The sequence below is a fragment of the Canis lupus genome, chromosome 26 (genome assembly GCF_003254725.2).
Source record: "Canis lupus dingo isolate Sandy chromosome 26, ASM325472v2, whole genome shotgun sequence".
NCBI lineage: Eukaryota > Metazoa > Chordata > Mammalia > Carnivora > Canidae > Canis > Canis lupus.
Window position 1 is genome coordinate 33,435,267 of NC_064268.1, and position 17,871 is coordinate 33,453,137.

General features: G+C 36.7%; 1 protein-coding gene across 1 annotated transcript in view; it reads left to right on the forward strand.

Moving 5' to 3' along the window:
- Positions 1 to 17,871, forward strand: part of PCDH15 (protocadherin related 15) — a 906,505-nt gene that overhangs the window by 518,450 nt on the left and 370,184 nt on the right. Inside the window, 1 exon segment of the mRNA XM_035706656.2 lies at positions 1,260 to 1,368. Coding sequence (XP_035562549.1) covers positions 1,260 to 1,368 — 109 coding nt within the window.

Consider the following 17,871-nt stretch of genomic DNA (forward strand, 5'->3'; position numbering starts at 1 on the left):
ATAGATGATTCTAGAAAATGTACAAATATACCCCATTCTTGTACAGTCATTATGCAAATTGGCACATAAGCCTCTGAAAAGACCTGTAGTCGAGTAGATTAGCTTTTTGAAAATTTATTTAAGACTATGTATCCTAAGATTATCTGTACAGAGTGTACATCAGTTTTTTCAACAAACCTATTATAAATATAGTTTCTTTTCTTTAAGATTTTATTTATTTATTCATGAGAGACAGAGAGAGAGAGAGAGAGAGAGAGGCAGAGACACAGGCAGAGGGAGAAGCAGGCTCCATGCAGGGAGCCCGATGTGGGACTTGATCCCGGATCCCCAGGATCAGGCCCTGGGCCGAAGGCAGATGCCCAACCACTAAGCCACCCAGGCGTCCCTAAATAATAGTTTCTAATTTAGTACAAGGGTCAACAAATTACATCCTATAATTACATCACCATTTGTTTTTATAAATAAAGTTTTATTGCAATGTAGTCATGCCCACTTGTTGCTTTTGTGTTGCAATGGCAGAATAGATAAGCTGACTCAGATACTTTATGTCCAGCAAAGCATAAACATATTTATTATCTGGTTCTTAACAGAAAAGTGTTTCCCAAACCTGATAGCAGAACAGAATACCTCTGGACATTGTATTTGGAAACATTGACTTAGACAAATGCATTACAATTTTAAATGCATATTCTTACACATGATTATAAGTTAAATGTACATATATGTGTGATATATAATTAATTTTATCTGTATGAAATTCGCATCGATAGGGCATTGATTTCTATTCAATTAAGGCATCAAGTTTTAAAATTTTAATATAATTAATTTATGCAAAGCTTTAAAACATGACTTAGGAAGAAAAAGAATGTAAATATTCTTACAAATCTTGTCCAAAGACAAAGATAAAAAAAATGATACGTGATAGCTTCATATTTCTTCTGATTTGTTTATCTAGGGAAGATTCAAACTTTATTGATAACTTTCTTCCTTACTTTCTTATTAGGAGAAATTCCTGATAGAAAGTTCTAAATATGTACTTACTATGTCTTTTCATTTTGACCTAGAGGACACACTGCTTCCTCTTCAGATTCAAAATTAACTAGTCTTATATGCTAAATTATAAATTTTGAAACCTGAGTTTAAGAACTAACTCAGATATTATCTCGCTGTCCAAACTATAATATCTAATATCCGAGTGTCAATTCTACATGAGGCATTAATAATGAAGCTGAACTAAACTCTCTGAATTTTTTTTCCAGGAAGAACTGAATCCCATCATTGTTACCCCGCCCATCCAAGCTGTTGACCAGGATCGCAATATTCAACCGCCATCAGATAGACCAGGAATCCTCTACTCTATCCTTGTTGGTTTGTATCTACTAGCATTCTACGCTCTCCATTCTAGAATCATTCTAGAATCATTCTATTTTTTTAAGGATTTTATTTATTTATTCATGAGAGACACAGAGAGACAGAGAGGCCGAGACACAGGTAGAGGGAGAAGCAGGCTCCACGCAGGGAGCCCGATGTGGGACTCCATCCTGGGACTCCAGGATCACACCCTGGGACAAAGGCAGGCCCTAAACCAGTGAGCCACCCGGGCTGCCCTCTAGAATCATTCTAGAATCATTGAAAAACTTGTCTCAGATCAAAGGAAACACCTTTAATAACAAAGTTGATCTTATTGGAAACTATTTTTATGTAAAAATAAATTCAAAAATAACATCCCCTTAGAATTAGTTTAGTGAAACGTGTAGAAGAAAACATGGGAAGTATTTTTATTGAGAAAGTGAAACAACTTCAAAAAATGAATATTAATCTATATAATGGTAGTTTTCTCTTTAACCTCATTAAGGATTCTCTAAGAAAAATTAAAAAAAAAAAAACATCAATTGAACGGTTTGCTCTACTAGTATTTTACCATTGGTTGAATACAATTATATAATTCTGAAAATATTTGACTGAACTAATTAAAGGTTTTTGGAACCATATGGGAGAAGGATCATGATTACCCAAGGGCATGCAATCCATTATACTGTTGGCTAATTTTTCCTTGAAAAGTTTCACAGGAGCTCTTCTAGTTTATCCTTGTGCATATACTGACAATTGTGCCAAAGAAAAAAATGATGAGGGTTTGTTTATGCTACTCTTCTCACATTGCTTTTGTTAAAATATGAAAGTTGCTGCTTTGCGTGGTTTATAGTCTCTAGAGAGACAGATGCATGTGAGACAGATCATACATCTCTTAATGAAGAAGGGCTTGCTTTTGAAGTGTGCTTCAGAATGACTGACTATTCAGTGGAATTCGGCGTTACTCTCAACCTCTTTTTATCCCTGAGCCTTCAGCCTATGTGTATGCACATATACATAACAATACAACAGCCTACAGGCCTTAGCCAGATTTCCAAATATGATGCTATATCCTATTTAGAAATGCAATCTGTAAAGAAAGTTCAAGTGATTCTGTTTCAAGCTTTTGGTCTCTAGAACTATACTCATATCATAAGCCAGTTGCAGATATTAGACTATTACATTTTTAAAAAGCCCTTATCAACATAAGCAATAGTCTTTTAAGTCTGTAAGGTCCTTGATATAGATAAAAAGAATTAATCATTGTTTATTTCATTAACTGAAGAGTTGACAGTTTGTCAGTCACTGTGGTAGGTACCATAGATGCAAAGATGAGAGATGAATGCTCTAGGTTAGAGAGGGGTCGAGTCTATGGTTAGAAATATGTCAAAAGATAAATTAAAACAAGTAGTTTTAAACACCAGAAATAAGGTACATGGGATCATGGAAGGAAAGTTCTAGGTATTTCTGAGAAAATTGCTTACAGTTATTTCAGCAGAAAGATCAAAGCTTCTATGTAGAAAACTAGAGAGAAATTACCTAGAAGGATGACATAGCATGTGCAAAGTCTAAAGGATGAAATCTAAAGATAATCGTAGAGAAGCATGCTACCTAAAGTGGGCTGAAGTCCATTGGTATTCATGAGTTTCTTTCACTTTCAAAAATTACATTTATTCTTTCATTCAATAAATAGGCAACTACTCTGTGGAGGAAGATAGATTCTTCACTTTGTGGAGCTGGTGCTCTGGCAGCAGAAACAGGCAACAAACAATAAATATAAAATGTATTTTTATACATGATAGAGAGTGGCCAACACTGTGGGAAACATAGAGCTGAATAAGTGGGTGTAGAAGTACAGAAGGGGTGTTGCAGTATGAATTGTAGTATTAAATAGGATGATCAGGGCATCCTTCATTGACAAAGTGAGGTTTGAATAAAGTCTCACAGAAGTTGATGGAGTTAGCCATGTTTATATCTGGGGGAATAGTTTCTAGGCAGAGATAAAAGCTGGGGTTTGCCTGTTGGTTTCAGAAGCATCAAGGATATCAGTAACACTGGAGAGAAAAGTAGAAAGAGGATGTGAGAGTGACTGGGTGGAGCAGTTGGTTAAGCATCCAACTCTTGATTTCATCTCAGGTCATGGTCTCAGCATTTTGAGATAGAGTCCCAAGTCTAACTCCATGCTCAGCACAGAGCCTGCTTAAGATTCTCTTTCCCTCACTCTTACCGCATCTGCACTCTTTCATTCTTTCTCTCTCTGTCTTAAAAAGTAAATAGATCTTTTAAGAAAAGACAGAGGGTGCGAAAAATAAGAGGAGGCCAGAAAATACAGAATCTTGTATACTATCAATCTACTTTACCATGTATTCTAAGTGAAGTGAGAAGCCAATATAGTAATGAGAGCAGAATAATGAATTGATGTTCTGTATCATTAGCCACCTGTAAAATGATGGATAATCCTAAATAATAGATGTAAGCACTGGCACTAATTTCGCTTTCACAGCTAAGTTAAATAAAATTATATAATTTCATACTACTTACATTTTTTGAAAGCAGGGTGTTATATGGGTATTATGAACTATGTTCAAATCCTCACTTTAAAACTTACTAATCATAATTGTATGATTATGCTAAGGTGAGTCACTAATCTCTGTGCCTCAGATTGCTCCTCTTTGAAATGGAATTGATAAAAACCAGACCCTCTATAAAATAATTTTGAGGATTTATTTTTATTAAATATTTTATTTATTTATTCCCAAGAGACAGAGAGAGAGAGAGAGAGAGAGAGAGAGAGAGGCAGAGACACAGGCAGAGGGAGAAGCAGGCTCCATTTGGGAGCCTAATATGGGACTCGATCCGGGGTCTCCAGGATCACACCCTGGGCTAAAGGCGACGCTAAACTGCTGAGCCTCCTGGGCTGCCCGAGGATTTAATTTAATACAGGTAAAAATCTAATAGTGCTTGGAAAAAAGTTAGTGCTCAATAAATGTTAGTTGATGTTGTTTGTTATTGCCATTAGGAAGAAAAATTATGTCCCCTAAGTTAAATAAAACTGGTAAGAATAGAAGCACACAAAAACCAAAACCAAACATACAAAACAAGATTTCCACAGCTCTGATTATACTTACTTTTCCAGAACTCTTAATTTTCCTTAAGTCCACCCAAATAATTCTGAATGTGTGTGTTCCTCAAAGCTAGTTTACCCAGTGACCATGTGGAGAGTTCTCCTCCTGCTCTCACACATTGTTGGTGGTCTGCTTATGAAATGTGAGGTTATCGATCCTATGTGTGTAAACAGGCCATCTAAGGACTATTAACAATCCTTTCACTCATCCTACCGTAAGTATCATCAATGATGGAATTACTGCTTCTACTATTGATCACCTCCAGCAACTCGACCCTATGTCACCTCGATCCATTATTTCCTCTGATGTATCTACTGGTTTTCTCTAAGAAAAATTATACCACTGTATCTGTGGGGAATGGGACTGGCAGGGATAATCTGAGTGAAAGATATTCAAACTATAAGCAAAATCAATAATTCATAATTGAAAAAAATCCTCAAAATTGACTCCTGCTTTAAAATGGAAATTTTTTATCCCAAAGTGGGAAGTAGATTTTTTTTTGGGGGGGCGGGGGGGGAGGAATTAGTAAAACTCTGATATTCAGTCCATACTATGCCCCTTTCATGTTTTACTATTAGGAAAATGAAATTTAGGTTTATTTAATTTTATTTTTTTTTAATTTTTTTTTAATTTTTTTTTTTATTTATTTATGATAGTCACAGAGAGAGAGAGAGAGGCAGAGACATAGGCAGAGGGAGAAGCAGGCTCCATGCACCAGGAGCCCGATGTGGGATTCGATCCCGGGTCTCCAGGATCGCGTCCTGGGCCAAAGGCAGGCGCCAAACCGCTGCGCCACCCAGGGATCCCGAAATTTAGGTTTAAATTGGAGCATGTACTAAAGGACAAAAAGGTGACTATAAAATCTAACTGGTTTGTGCAAATAAAAAACTCTGGTAAACTAAAATTTTCCATTAAACCAACATAAATTTTGATGAACTGAATTATTTTTATTTTGATACTTACGATTTCACAAACACTAAGTTACATATTTAAGGAATCACTTTAAGTTTATTATATTCAGTATAATAAAGTCATAGTATATTTAAGATTAAAGTTTTAATAATTTAAGGACATATCCCAGGTGAAGTCATTAAAAATAGTCAAGTAAAGATTTCTGAAAATTTGCCCTTCCATAAAAACAATGGAAAACTGTTTTTTTAAATCATGCTTTTTGATTATTAATTCCTGAATTAACCAGGGCTTACAACACCCCAGGGAATATCTATTCAAGAAAAACAACTGACTCTTTGTAATAACGTTTGTTTTTTAGCTTAGTTGAATTTTTTAATTGTCTAAGTCCCATTGCCTGCTCTTTAGTTCAGCCATAGCACTAAAAAATAACAACCTGCATTCTCAAAGCAACTTGGCAGTCATTGGAAGAAGCAGAACAAAACTGGAGGTCTTTGAAAGCCTCATTTCCAAAGAATCATCACATGACCTTGCTGGTGGTTCTCTGGAAGAACCCACATAAAAAGTTGACTCAGGGGATCCCTGGGTGGCGCAGTGGTTTGGTGCCTGCCTTTGGCCCAGGGCACGATCCTGGAGACCCGGGATCGAATCCCACGTCGGGCTCCCGGTGCATGGAGCCTGCTTCTCTCTCTGTCTGTGTCTCAGCCTCTCTCCTCTCTCTGTGTGACTATCATAAATAAATAAAAATTATAAAAAAAAAAAAAAAGCTGACTCAGATTTCACCCAGCACAAAAAGCCTTGTTTGGTGGTGGGAGGGGAAATGGAGAAAAGTTTGTCAAAAACAATTACAGGCAAGTGTTTTTACTTTGTTGCTGCCTGAAGTATAGATGACAATTGGGGCAAGCAATCGACTAAACAGTAAACTTGAAAAGAAAGCTAAGAATGATATCCAGAGGGTCTGTATAAAGCTTTGATATATTTCTAGGAATCTTATCAAGACAACAGTAAGAATAATGCTATGTGTATTCTCAGAAAAAACACCTGAGCATGCCTTAGGTTTTCATCTCTGGCTTACCTTGAGTTTCTGGAAAAGCAGAATGCAAAGCCTAAGATGGAATTTAAACAGTAGGATTGAGGACTAAAATGTGATCCAATATGCACAAAGTGCTCCTCAACAAAGACTAGAAGATTTATTGCTTCCAAAAATGTAAAAAGTCTCTGTCCAGTTATTTACTAACCACTAAACTAAGTTCATGTTTCAGTGGCTCCACACAGAAAAAATATAGAATTTAGACTATTAGTTCAGATATCATTAGTTGAGAAAACAAATGAGCATGACTAAAACAAGCAGCATCTTCAATAGACCACGGGAAAGGATGAAATCTGATTTTCAATGTTGTTACATAATACTGTTTGAAATGCCAGTTTTTAACAAATATTATGAGACTATAAATAAATAGGGAAAGATGATTGATACACAGGGAAATAAATCAATATCTGAGGAAGCCCAGATATTGCACTTATAAAGACTTTCAATTAGGGAAACAAAACAAAACAAAACAAACAAACAAACAAAAACCAAAGACATTCAATTGGCTATTTAAAATATGCTTAAAGAAAACCATGTGCGAAGAATTACATTAAAATACAGGAATGAGGGATCCCTGGGTGGCGCAGCGGTTTGGCGCCTGCCTTTGGCCCAGGGCGCGATCCTGGAGTCCCGGGATCGAATCCCACGTCAGGCTCCCGGTGCATGGAGCCTGCTTCTCCCTCTGCCTGTGTCTCTGCCCCTCTCTCTCTCTCTGTGACTATCATAAATAAATAAAATCTTAAAAAAAAAAAAACCTCTGCAATATATTCATTTCCTTTAAAAAAAAATACAGGAATGATATTTTACAAAATAGAGAATATTAACAAAGAAACAGAAATTATAAAAAAAGAACCAATTAGAAATTTTGGAATTGAAAAATATAACAACTGAAACAAAAAAAAAATATTAGCACTATTTAATAGAAGATTCAAGGAGGAAGAAGAGGAATGACCAATTTGAAGAGTGATTAATTGAGATGATCAAATCTGAAAAGCAGAAAGAAAAAGAAAGTGTGAAAAAAGTGAAGAGAGCCTCAGATACATATAGGATACTATTTCTATCCCAAAATATGCATAAGAGAAGTCCCAGGAGAGAAGAAAGAGCCAAAATAATAAATTAATAAATAATGGTTAAAAATATCCTAAATTTCAGGAAACCAATCTACACATCTAAGAAGCTCAGTGAATCTTCACAAAGTATAGACTCAGAGAAATCCAGACACATCTCAATCAAATTATCAAATGGCAAAGACAAATAAAGGATTTGAAAGTAACAAAAAGACAGCTTCTCATGGATATTAATTCTCAATACGACTATAATGTGGTGTATTGTCTGAAACCATGGATAACAGAAAACAAGGGGTAACATGTTCAATGTATTGAAAGAAAAAATAGCCCATCAACAATTCTAAATATGCAAACTCTATCTTTCAAAAAATGGATGAGAAATAAGACATTCCCAGAAAAAGAATATGAGAGAGTTTGTCAGTAACAGTCCTTCTCTATAAGAAATACTGTAGAGAAAACTAAGGCTGAAGTTAAAATATAAGAGGGAGTAGTTCGATTCTATGTGAAGAAATCCAGACTAGTGGTAAAAACAACTACATAAGTAAGTATAAAAGACACCACAGGTGTAGCTTTTTTCTAGTAACTTCCTTTTCTATCTGATATAAAGAAAATAATATGAAGCAATATTTGCATATCAACATTGGTGGATATGAGATGTATAAATATGGATTTGCAATAACTATAAAGAAATTAAATATTTATATTACTTAACCAATTTAAAGATTTATGTGAAAAGACACAAGGGAATTTAAACATTATATGTTACAAATATTTATTTATCACAAAGAAATCAATTATAGACTAATAGAGGAGCAGAAAAGTCAGGAAATATAGAAGACAAATAGCAAGATTGCAAATGTAAATCCTACCTTTTTAGTAATCACAACTGATATAAGTCAACCAACCATTCTGATTAAAAGGCAGAGATTAGCAGAATGGATAAAAAAGAAAGGAAAACATGATCTAGCTACACACTGTCTGCAAGAGACAAACTTTAGATATGGATATATAAATAGTTGGAATATAAAAGAATGTGAAAAGGCAGCCCATAAGAATGGTAACTAAAAGTAATACTACTAATATGAGTATAATCTACAGAAATAGAATATACAATTATATTTTTACATGAGACAAAAAAGGACATCTTAGAACAATAAGTCAATCCATTAAGAAGGTACAATAGTTATATATATGCATCTAATAATAGAGCCCAAAAGTAGATGAAGAAAAACTGACAAAGCTGAGGGTGGAAATAGATCATTCAAGCCTGATAGTTGGAGACCCTAATACCCTACTGTCAGTAATGGATTAAACAGCTAGATAGAGGGAGAGCAGGGACAAAATTGAACAGCACTGCAAGCCGAGCAGACCTTAGAGATATTCATACAATACTCAAAACACAGAATCGACCTTTCTTCTAAAATACACCTGGAATATTCTTCAATATAGACCACATATTAGGCCACAAAATAGGTGTCATCAAATTGAAAATGATTGGAATTATACAAACTGTATTCTTTGACCACAATGGAACGGAATCAGAACTCACTAACAAAGAAACTTTGCAAACTCACATATATGTGAAAATTAAGTGACACATTGCTGAATAGCCAATGGTTCAAAGGAAAAGTGCCGAAGAAAGTCAGAAAAAAATTTAAGAGAGATAAGTAAAAATGAAAACACATCACATCCAAGCTTATGGGACAAAGATGAAGAGATACTTAGAGGGAGATTTATAGTTCAATATACCAATTTTAAAAAAGGAAAATCTAATCAACAATGCAGTCTCTCACACCAAGACTGTGGACGTGAGCAAGCCAAAACTATAATAATAAAAAATAAATAAATAAATAAATAAATAAATAAATAAATAAATAAAAACTTCTCAAAGAAAAACCCAAGACCAGATGCCCTGACCAACGAAAAAGATTTAACACCTCTCCTTCTGAAACTCCTGCAAAAAATAAAAGAGCAGGGAATACTATCTAACTCATTCCGTGAGGCCAGAATCACCCTGATAACAAAGCTAGCCAAGGACATCATGAGAATGGAAAGTTATACAATGATATTCCTTATGAACATAGGTATAGAATTTCTCATTTGAATACCAGCAAATCGAATCCAGTGGCTTTATAAACAGGACTATGCACTGTGACCAAATAGAATTTGCCCCAGGAATGCAAGGTTGGTTTGATTTACAAATAAGTCAGTGCAGTACTCGATGCTAATAGACAAAAAGGGATTAGAAAACCCATGATTTCTTCAAAAGATGCAGAAACAAAATCTGACAAAGTCAAACCCTTGATTAACTATAAATTTACCTAATGACATGTCTTTGAAACACATATAAAACAAACACTATGAGAGACAGAGAGATTTAGGGGAATCCTAGTAGCTCAATGCATTAAGCATCTGTTTTCAGCTCAGGTCCTTATTTCAGGGTCCTGATACTGAGCCCCACATCAGGCTCCCTCTTCAATTGAGGAGTCTGATTCTGCCTCTACCCCTTCCCCTGCTCATGCTCTTTCTCTTTCTATCAAATAAATAAATAAAATCTTAAAAAAAAAAAAGAAATACAGGGATATTTTTATTTAACCATTATCATAGTGAAAGATTTTAAAGTGACCTTCTTGGAACTTAGATGAGGTTGATAAAAAGTAAATAACCATATAGTGATTTAGTGACTAAGAGGATTATAAAATAGAGAAAAAGAAAAAAGAAATACACATTCTTTTCAAATTACTTTGAAAAACCCAAGAAACAATTACTTAAAAATTGTGTTTATTTTTTTTATTTTTTATTTTTTTTAAATTGTGTTTAAATCCCAAAGAAAATCTTTCTTTTTTTAAGATTTTATTTATTTATTTATGAGAGACAGAGAGAGAGAGGCAGAGACACAGGCAAAGGGACAAGGAGGCTCCCTGTCAGGAGCCCGATGTGGGACTTGATCCTGGGATCCCGGGGTCAGGCCCTGAGCTGAAGGCAGACACTCAACCACTGAGCCATCCAGGCGTCCCAAATCCAAAGAAAATCTTGATAAGTTTCAAAAACTAGAGCTCATTCTGTTTAAATTTGAAAACCATAGAACCACAGGATCAAAACTTAAGGGAAGCAATAAAATTTCCAACCAAGTGAAAGGAAGATTTTTTCTTTTTTTAATAAGTAAAAATACAGGGGAGGCGATATTAGCCAGATGGAGGGCTAGGGCAACAGTTGCATTGCACACAAATTTAACAAAACAATAAATAACGGCAGACTGATGGAAATAGCTCTGGGAAAGTTCTGGAGGACAACAATGAAACAGCAGAAATTCTGCAGGGCCTACAGACTGAGAATGGTTATGTAAGAAAGCACAGGGAGTACTTTACCTGCTTTAGGGGCAGTTTGGTGGCACAGCAGTGCCCTTGGAGGGACTCCACCTCATAGGACCAGGAGAGCGGGGGAATCCCAGCAAACCTCATCACCCTGGGCATTTGCAGCCTTTGCGAGGGAGGACCCTACCGTCCTCCCCAGTGCTGAACCTGCAGACGGGGCTGCCCAGAACCCTGCTGTTGGGTCTCCTCTCTGGAGCTGCATCTGCAGCTGGAGCTGTCACCGCAGTGAGACCTGCCCCAGGGTGCAGTCACTGCTGTGCCCGGCTCTCGGGGTCCTAAGTCACAGTCTGTCTGCTTCTCTGAGGATGATTCATCACTGGGCTGCACTGCAGGTCATACATTAACAAAATGGTGATAGGGCACCTGGGTGGCTCAGTGGGTGAACCATCGGCCTTTGGCTCAGGTCATCATCTCAGGATCCCTAGGTTGGAGCCTTGCATCAGGCTTCCTGCTTAGCGGAGAGTCTGCTTCTCCTTCTCCCTCTGTACCTCCCCCTATTTGTGTTATATATATATATATATCTTTCTCCTCTATTTCAAATAAATAAAACTTTTTAAAAAAATTTAAAAATGATGATTACCCATCAATAATTACTCCAGATGTAAGTAAGTGGTTTAAAGTCTCCAATTAAAAGACAGGATGAGCACTGGGTCTTACACTATATGTTGCAAATTAAACTCCAATAAAAAAAATATACAAAAAAATATACAAAAATAAATAAATAAATAGATAAATTTATTTTTGTAAAGACCTAGAGTGTCTCAGTGGATTAAAAAACAAAAAACAAAAACAAAAACAAAAACAAAAAAACCCACCAACTATAAGCTGTCAATGAGAGACTCATTTAAGCCTAAGGACACTAGAGAGCTGAAAGCGAAGGGATGGGAAGGTATTTCTGGCAATTATAAACTGAGCTGGAGTGGCAATACTTACATCAGATGAAATAAACTTTAAGTCAGGAGCTCAAACAAGAGACAAAGGGATATTTCTATGACAATTTCTGCACCATCATTAACAAAGATAACAGAATGTGTATTTACTTCCAATAATATAAGGTCTACTAACTTTTAGTTTATAATAGGAACTTGGAATATTACTATTTTGTAATGGTGAGTACTCTTATCCGAGTGCCTCCTGTATGAGAAAGTAATATGTGTTAAATATAACATACAGGGGCGCCTGGGTGGCTCAGTTGGTTAAGGGTCCGACTTGGTTTCAGCTCAGCTCATGATCTCATGGTCATGAGGTCAAGCCCTGCATCAGGCTCAGCACTCTGGGGGAGTCTGATCCTCCTCTTCCTTCCCTTCTAGCTCTCCCCCTACTCGCAGACTCTCCCTCTCTCTCATTCTCTCTCTCTCTATATATATAAAATAAATAAATATCAAAAAAAGAAATATAGCATATAGATAAGATATATGTTACATACCAACATGTAAAGATTAAAATATAATTAATAGCTACCTCTCTCATTAATATCCAAAGTAAGTATGGTACTTATGCTAATATTATGAATATTCTAGCAATTAAGAGTTGGTGTCACACACGGTTTAAGAATGGAGACACCAATCCAGAAAACTTAGGTTCAAACATTTTTTTACAAGCACGCCTTAACTCTGATAAGCCTTATTAAATATTAGTATTTTTATGCTCAAGTGTACAGGATACTCATGTTGGAAAAGCAATCAGGAACATTTAGGTTTGACTATGTATTTTAAGTTGAAAAGTGAATGAAAACATGTCCTGGGCCCCAAATTCCCTCTTTTGTCTAAAGCAGATTTTACAAATACTGGAGGGAGAGTCCAGAATTTTTATTTATTTGCTTTTACTTTTCTTGTATATTTTTGCTTTCCCAGTGCCATACACCTTATAACTGCATCCTTGTTTACACACTGGCCTTTCAAACATTAAGTAATCTCACACACAGTCTCTTAGTTTTCTTCCCTCAGGCCTTCCTATGTTCCAGGAGGTTGATTCTAATTTTGAATAACCTCCAACTAATTCAGAAATTTTCTTCTTTTCCTGTTTGGATTTGTTGGGTGATTCTTCTCTATCATCAGGAACTTATTACCACCTAATAAACTGGAGTATTGTGAAGCGTTATTGTTATTCCGGAAGCATGTGAGAAGTTTGATTTTTATGGAACACATTATTGGGAGATGTTTCTCCTACTCTCTGAGTCATACTATTGAGTATCAGTATCGTTCATAGTTTTATGGCTCCCCCTGGAAATTGTTCCAGAAAACTATTCATTTCAAGTGCATTGAACTTCTTGTCCTGTCCCCCATAGAGATCACACAGGGGAGAATAATAACCTACAGATACTGGAACTCACGAAAATAGATCTGCTAAAAATGAGAGCATGGATTGAATCCAAAGATAAGTCATGTTACCTATAGTAGTGGGGTGGGGAGGCACATATTAGTAAAGGTACAAGCATAAGTACTTCTCTAAAGAACCTCCAACACATAGTAGCTTAAATCAAATAGAAGTGTGTCTCTTTCTCAAGTAGCCGCCCAAAAGATTAGGATCTGGGGTTTATGGGAAGGCTTTACCTTTCTCAATACTTGGTTTACTCTGTTACTCTACATTAACCTATTACAGCCAGTGGGAAAAATGATAAAGTTCAGGCCAAGAACTTTGTGGAAATGAGCCAAAATTTATGAAAACAATATAAACTGAGTAAGCATAAGGGAGGTTGTAGAGACAGTAGGTTGTGCTTTTGTTGTCTGTTTTTTTTTTTTTTTTTTTTTTTTTTTTTTTAATTCATGAGAGACAGAGAGAGAGAAGTCAAGACACAGGCAGAGGGAGAAGCAGGCTCCATGCAGGGAGCCCGATGTGGGACTCCATCCTGGGTCTCCAGGATCAGGCCCTGGGCTGAAGGCAGCGCTAAACCACTGAACCCCCCGAGCAGCCTGGTTGTCTGTTCTTGTACAATAAACCACTCAAAAGTCTAGTGACCTGAAATGGCAGCAAGTTGGCATTTTTCATATTTCTGTGCATTGATTGGGGTCAACAGGTCAGGTCTTCTGCTTCACACAGTGTAGTTGAGGCTACTCTATGATGTGCATTCAGCTGGGAGCTAGACAGGCCTATGGACATACAGGGTGGTTACTCACTCCTCCCCTCCCCTGGGCCTCACCTTATTCTATAGCCTTCTTCACAGCATTGCTCATTGACCTCTAAGAAGCTAAAAGTGAAGGCTACTTAGTCCCAAAGCTGGAATGACATCATGTCCAGTACCAACCATGGGTCACACATCAAGCAGGAGTCTAGCCCTCCTTCTAGAAGAGGGAAAGTAGATGCTGTTTCTTGGCAGGAAGCATGAAATCTGTAGCTATCTCTGATCTGTTGTGCTTATGTTAGCTTAAGTTAGTCACATGTTGGATTGAAAACATACTTTTTCATACCTTGTCCCCTGAGTTAAAAACAAGTTGAGTAAGCCTTCTGATATTTAATAAATATGCATGCATTATCATTAGTTAAAATTTCAATGCTCAACAATTGCACAGAGCACTAATTATCATGAATTATACTGGACGTAAGTCTGCAGTTCAGATCTTCTACAAATTGCTTAAAAATTGCCAGACTGGGATCCCTGGGTGGCGCAGTGGTTTAGCACCTGCCTTTGGCCCAGGGCGCGATCCTGGAGACCCGGGATCGAATCCCACGTCGGGCTCCCGGTGCATGGAGCCTGCTTCTCCCTCTGCCTGTGTCTCTGCCTCTCTCTCTCTCTCTGTGACTATCATAAATAAATAAAAATTAAAAAAAAAAATTTAAAAAAAAAAAAATTGCCAGACTGACTTGCTCTGCTTGGATCTTCATGATGTAACCTAATAACAGGACTTAGTAAGTCTTTGTACTAGGATCATTGGGAGTGAGCATCCTGCCACTTTCCTGGTGTTCACTTTGGCATACACCACCAGTGTTATCTTTGATCTCAGGTTCACTTGAGGAATTCATTTGGGGAATATAAAAATTAGTGAAAGGGAATAAAGGGAAAGGAGAGAAATGAGTGAAAATATCAGTGAGGGTGACAAAACATGAGAGACACCTAACTCTGGGAAATGAACAAAGGGTAGTGGAAGGGGAAGTGGATGGGGGGTTGGGGTGACTGGATAATGGACAATGAGGGGGGCACTTGTCAGGATGAGCACTGGGTGTTATGCTATATGTTGGCAAATTGAACTCCAATAAAAAAAATAAATAAATAAAGTTACCTTTCATTAAAAAAAGGAAATATTTCTCAGCTGGTTACTCAGTTTTGAATTAGTTTGGTGAAAAATGAATGCTACAAAATACAGGTCACTTTAACTGGCCAGATAGGAATCAAAACCCCCTGCAGTGTGCACAAGGGGAAGTACCTCTGTCCTCCTGTCCACACTACATGGTCTCCATGCCTCCCTCAAGACTCCTTACCTGTGTCCCTACACACGTTTCAAGAGCAGCAAGTGTCACCTTGAATATTAAATATTATAGTTACTTTTAAATTATTTTTGGACAAAATGAAGGCAAAATTAAAGTTTTAATATGGGCATTGGTTATATAAGTCTATACAATTCTGCAAAACTGTCAAATTTATTTGTACACTTAATTGTACGTAATTTACACCAGTAAATAAAATCACACTTTGGGGATCACTAACAAAAACGATAGGTAAAATTTTGTCTACATGACTGGGAGATTGAAGTGATTTTTTAGTACATTTACCATACTTGGTATAAATGGATGGAATGTCACAAGACTTAGGGGGCTATTGGAGGGGTACAAGCATGTGAGGACAAGGCTATAGATGGGGAAGCAGAGTAGGACACAGGAGAGACTGGCAGGAACACTGGCAAGGAGGAGTCACATGGGCACCACATGGGGAATCAGAAGAGAGGAATTTGAGGATTTGAATCTGCATGGTCAGAAAAACTGGTGGTACTATCACAAACATTTAGTTCTCGATTTTTATATTTGTTTTTATGTTTAAACAACAGGTATGGGCATTTTGTATACCATAACATGGTGTTTCTCAAACTTTAGAAATTTTCCAAGGTAGATATTTTTGACCTTGCTTTTCAGGGATTCTGATTCAGGAGATGGGGTGGGATCTTGGTCTTTCCCACATGAGTAGATCAAGAACTGTATTCTTAGAAGCACTTCCATGAAAATGCATCAGGAAAATAACCCAGGAAAATTTTTGTAGTATTTCCCTAAATTGAGAAATAGGCCACTAATAGAGTAAATTTGGTTTTCTTGAGAGACAAGTAGAAGAGAATTTGAGATTTCACTTTTTTTTTTTTTTTTTTTTTTTTTTAGGCGGGGGTGGATTATAGAGTTTTTGGCAACATTTTGGAAAAGAAAATAGAATTTCTTGTTCATCAGAAAGAGCTTAAAAAGGAAATGATAAGGAGAATGGATTTAGACCTGAGGAGATTCAGCAGATGTGGAAGTGGGACAAAGAGAGCTTAATGTTTTCAGTTAGAAATATCAAAAAAACCACAAAGAAAGTGGGAGAATTAGAAGGCAAAAAAATGATAAATTTAAAGTGAACAGTTAAGAACAAAAAGAAATTAGAGGCAATATCTTATTATATAGATGTGAACCTAGGGATAAAATTTGATATAAAAAGACATGTGCTGGGGCACCTGGTTGGCCATCACTAAAGTGTCTGCCTTCAGCTCAGCTCATGAGCTCAGGGTCCTGGGATTGAGTCCCACACGGGACTCCCTGTTCAGTGAGGAGCCTGCTTCTCCCTTTTTTTTTTTTTAAACTTTTATTTATTTACTATAGTCACACAGAGAGAGAGAGGGAGGCAGAGGCACAGGCAGAGGGAGAAGCAGGCTCCATGCACTGGGAGCCCGACATGGGATTTGATCCCAGGTCTCCAGGATCGCGCCCTGGGTCAAAGGCAGGCGCCAAACCGCTGTGCCACCCAGGGATCCCTGCTTCTCCCTTTCTCTGCCTGCAGATCTCCCTGCATCTGCTCTCTCTCTCTCTCGCTCTGTCAAATAAATAAATAAATAAATAAATAAATAAATAGAAACAAACAAATAGAATCTTTCTGAAAAGTTCTTTTAAGACATTGATGAAAACACAGTTGAAATCGCTGACAAAATTTTAGTTATATAAACAGACTAAAAGGTGAATTGAATATCAAGGGGATGGACTTTTTAATACAGTTGGCCTCAAGATTAAAATTAAGACAAGAACTAAATGAAGAAAACTCAGAGATTTAGAAATGTTTGGAAAGAGGAAAATTTTTATTTATTTATTTATTTATTTATTTATTTATTTATTTATTTTTATGAGAACAGATCAGTCTCCATTTTTATCTATGGTTATTATTATTTTTTTTTAATTTGGGTATGGTTAACATACAACGTTACATTAGTTTCAAGAGTACAACATAGCGATTTGACAAGTTTATACCCTGTGCGGTGCTCACTGCAAGTATAACTCCCATCTGTCCTGTTACATTCCTATTACAGCATCAGTGACCATATTGCTCATGCTCTGATTTTTATTTCCATGACTTACGAATTCTGTAACTGGAAGCCCATATCTCCTACTCCTCTTCACCTATTTGTCCAACTTTACCCTGCCTCCACCCTAGCCCCCCAACTGCCCCCTCCCCAACCATCACCTTATTCTCTGTATTTACATTTCTGATTCTGCCTTGGGATTGTTTACCCATTTTTTTATTCCACTTATGAGTGGAAGCATATGGTATTTGCCTTTCTCAGTCTCACTCATTTCACTTTGCATAAATACCCTCTAGGTTCATCCATATTATTGCAAATGGCACAACCTCATCCTTTCTTGTGGCTGTGTAATATTCCATTGTGTCTTTCCCTGATGATGAGTGATGTTGGATATCATTTATCATGATAATATTGAAATGTTGACCACCATTTCATGAGTCTGGTGGCCACCTCCACCTATTTATCTTCTTTGAAGAGATATTTGTTCAT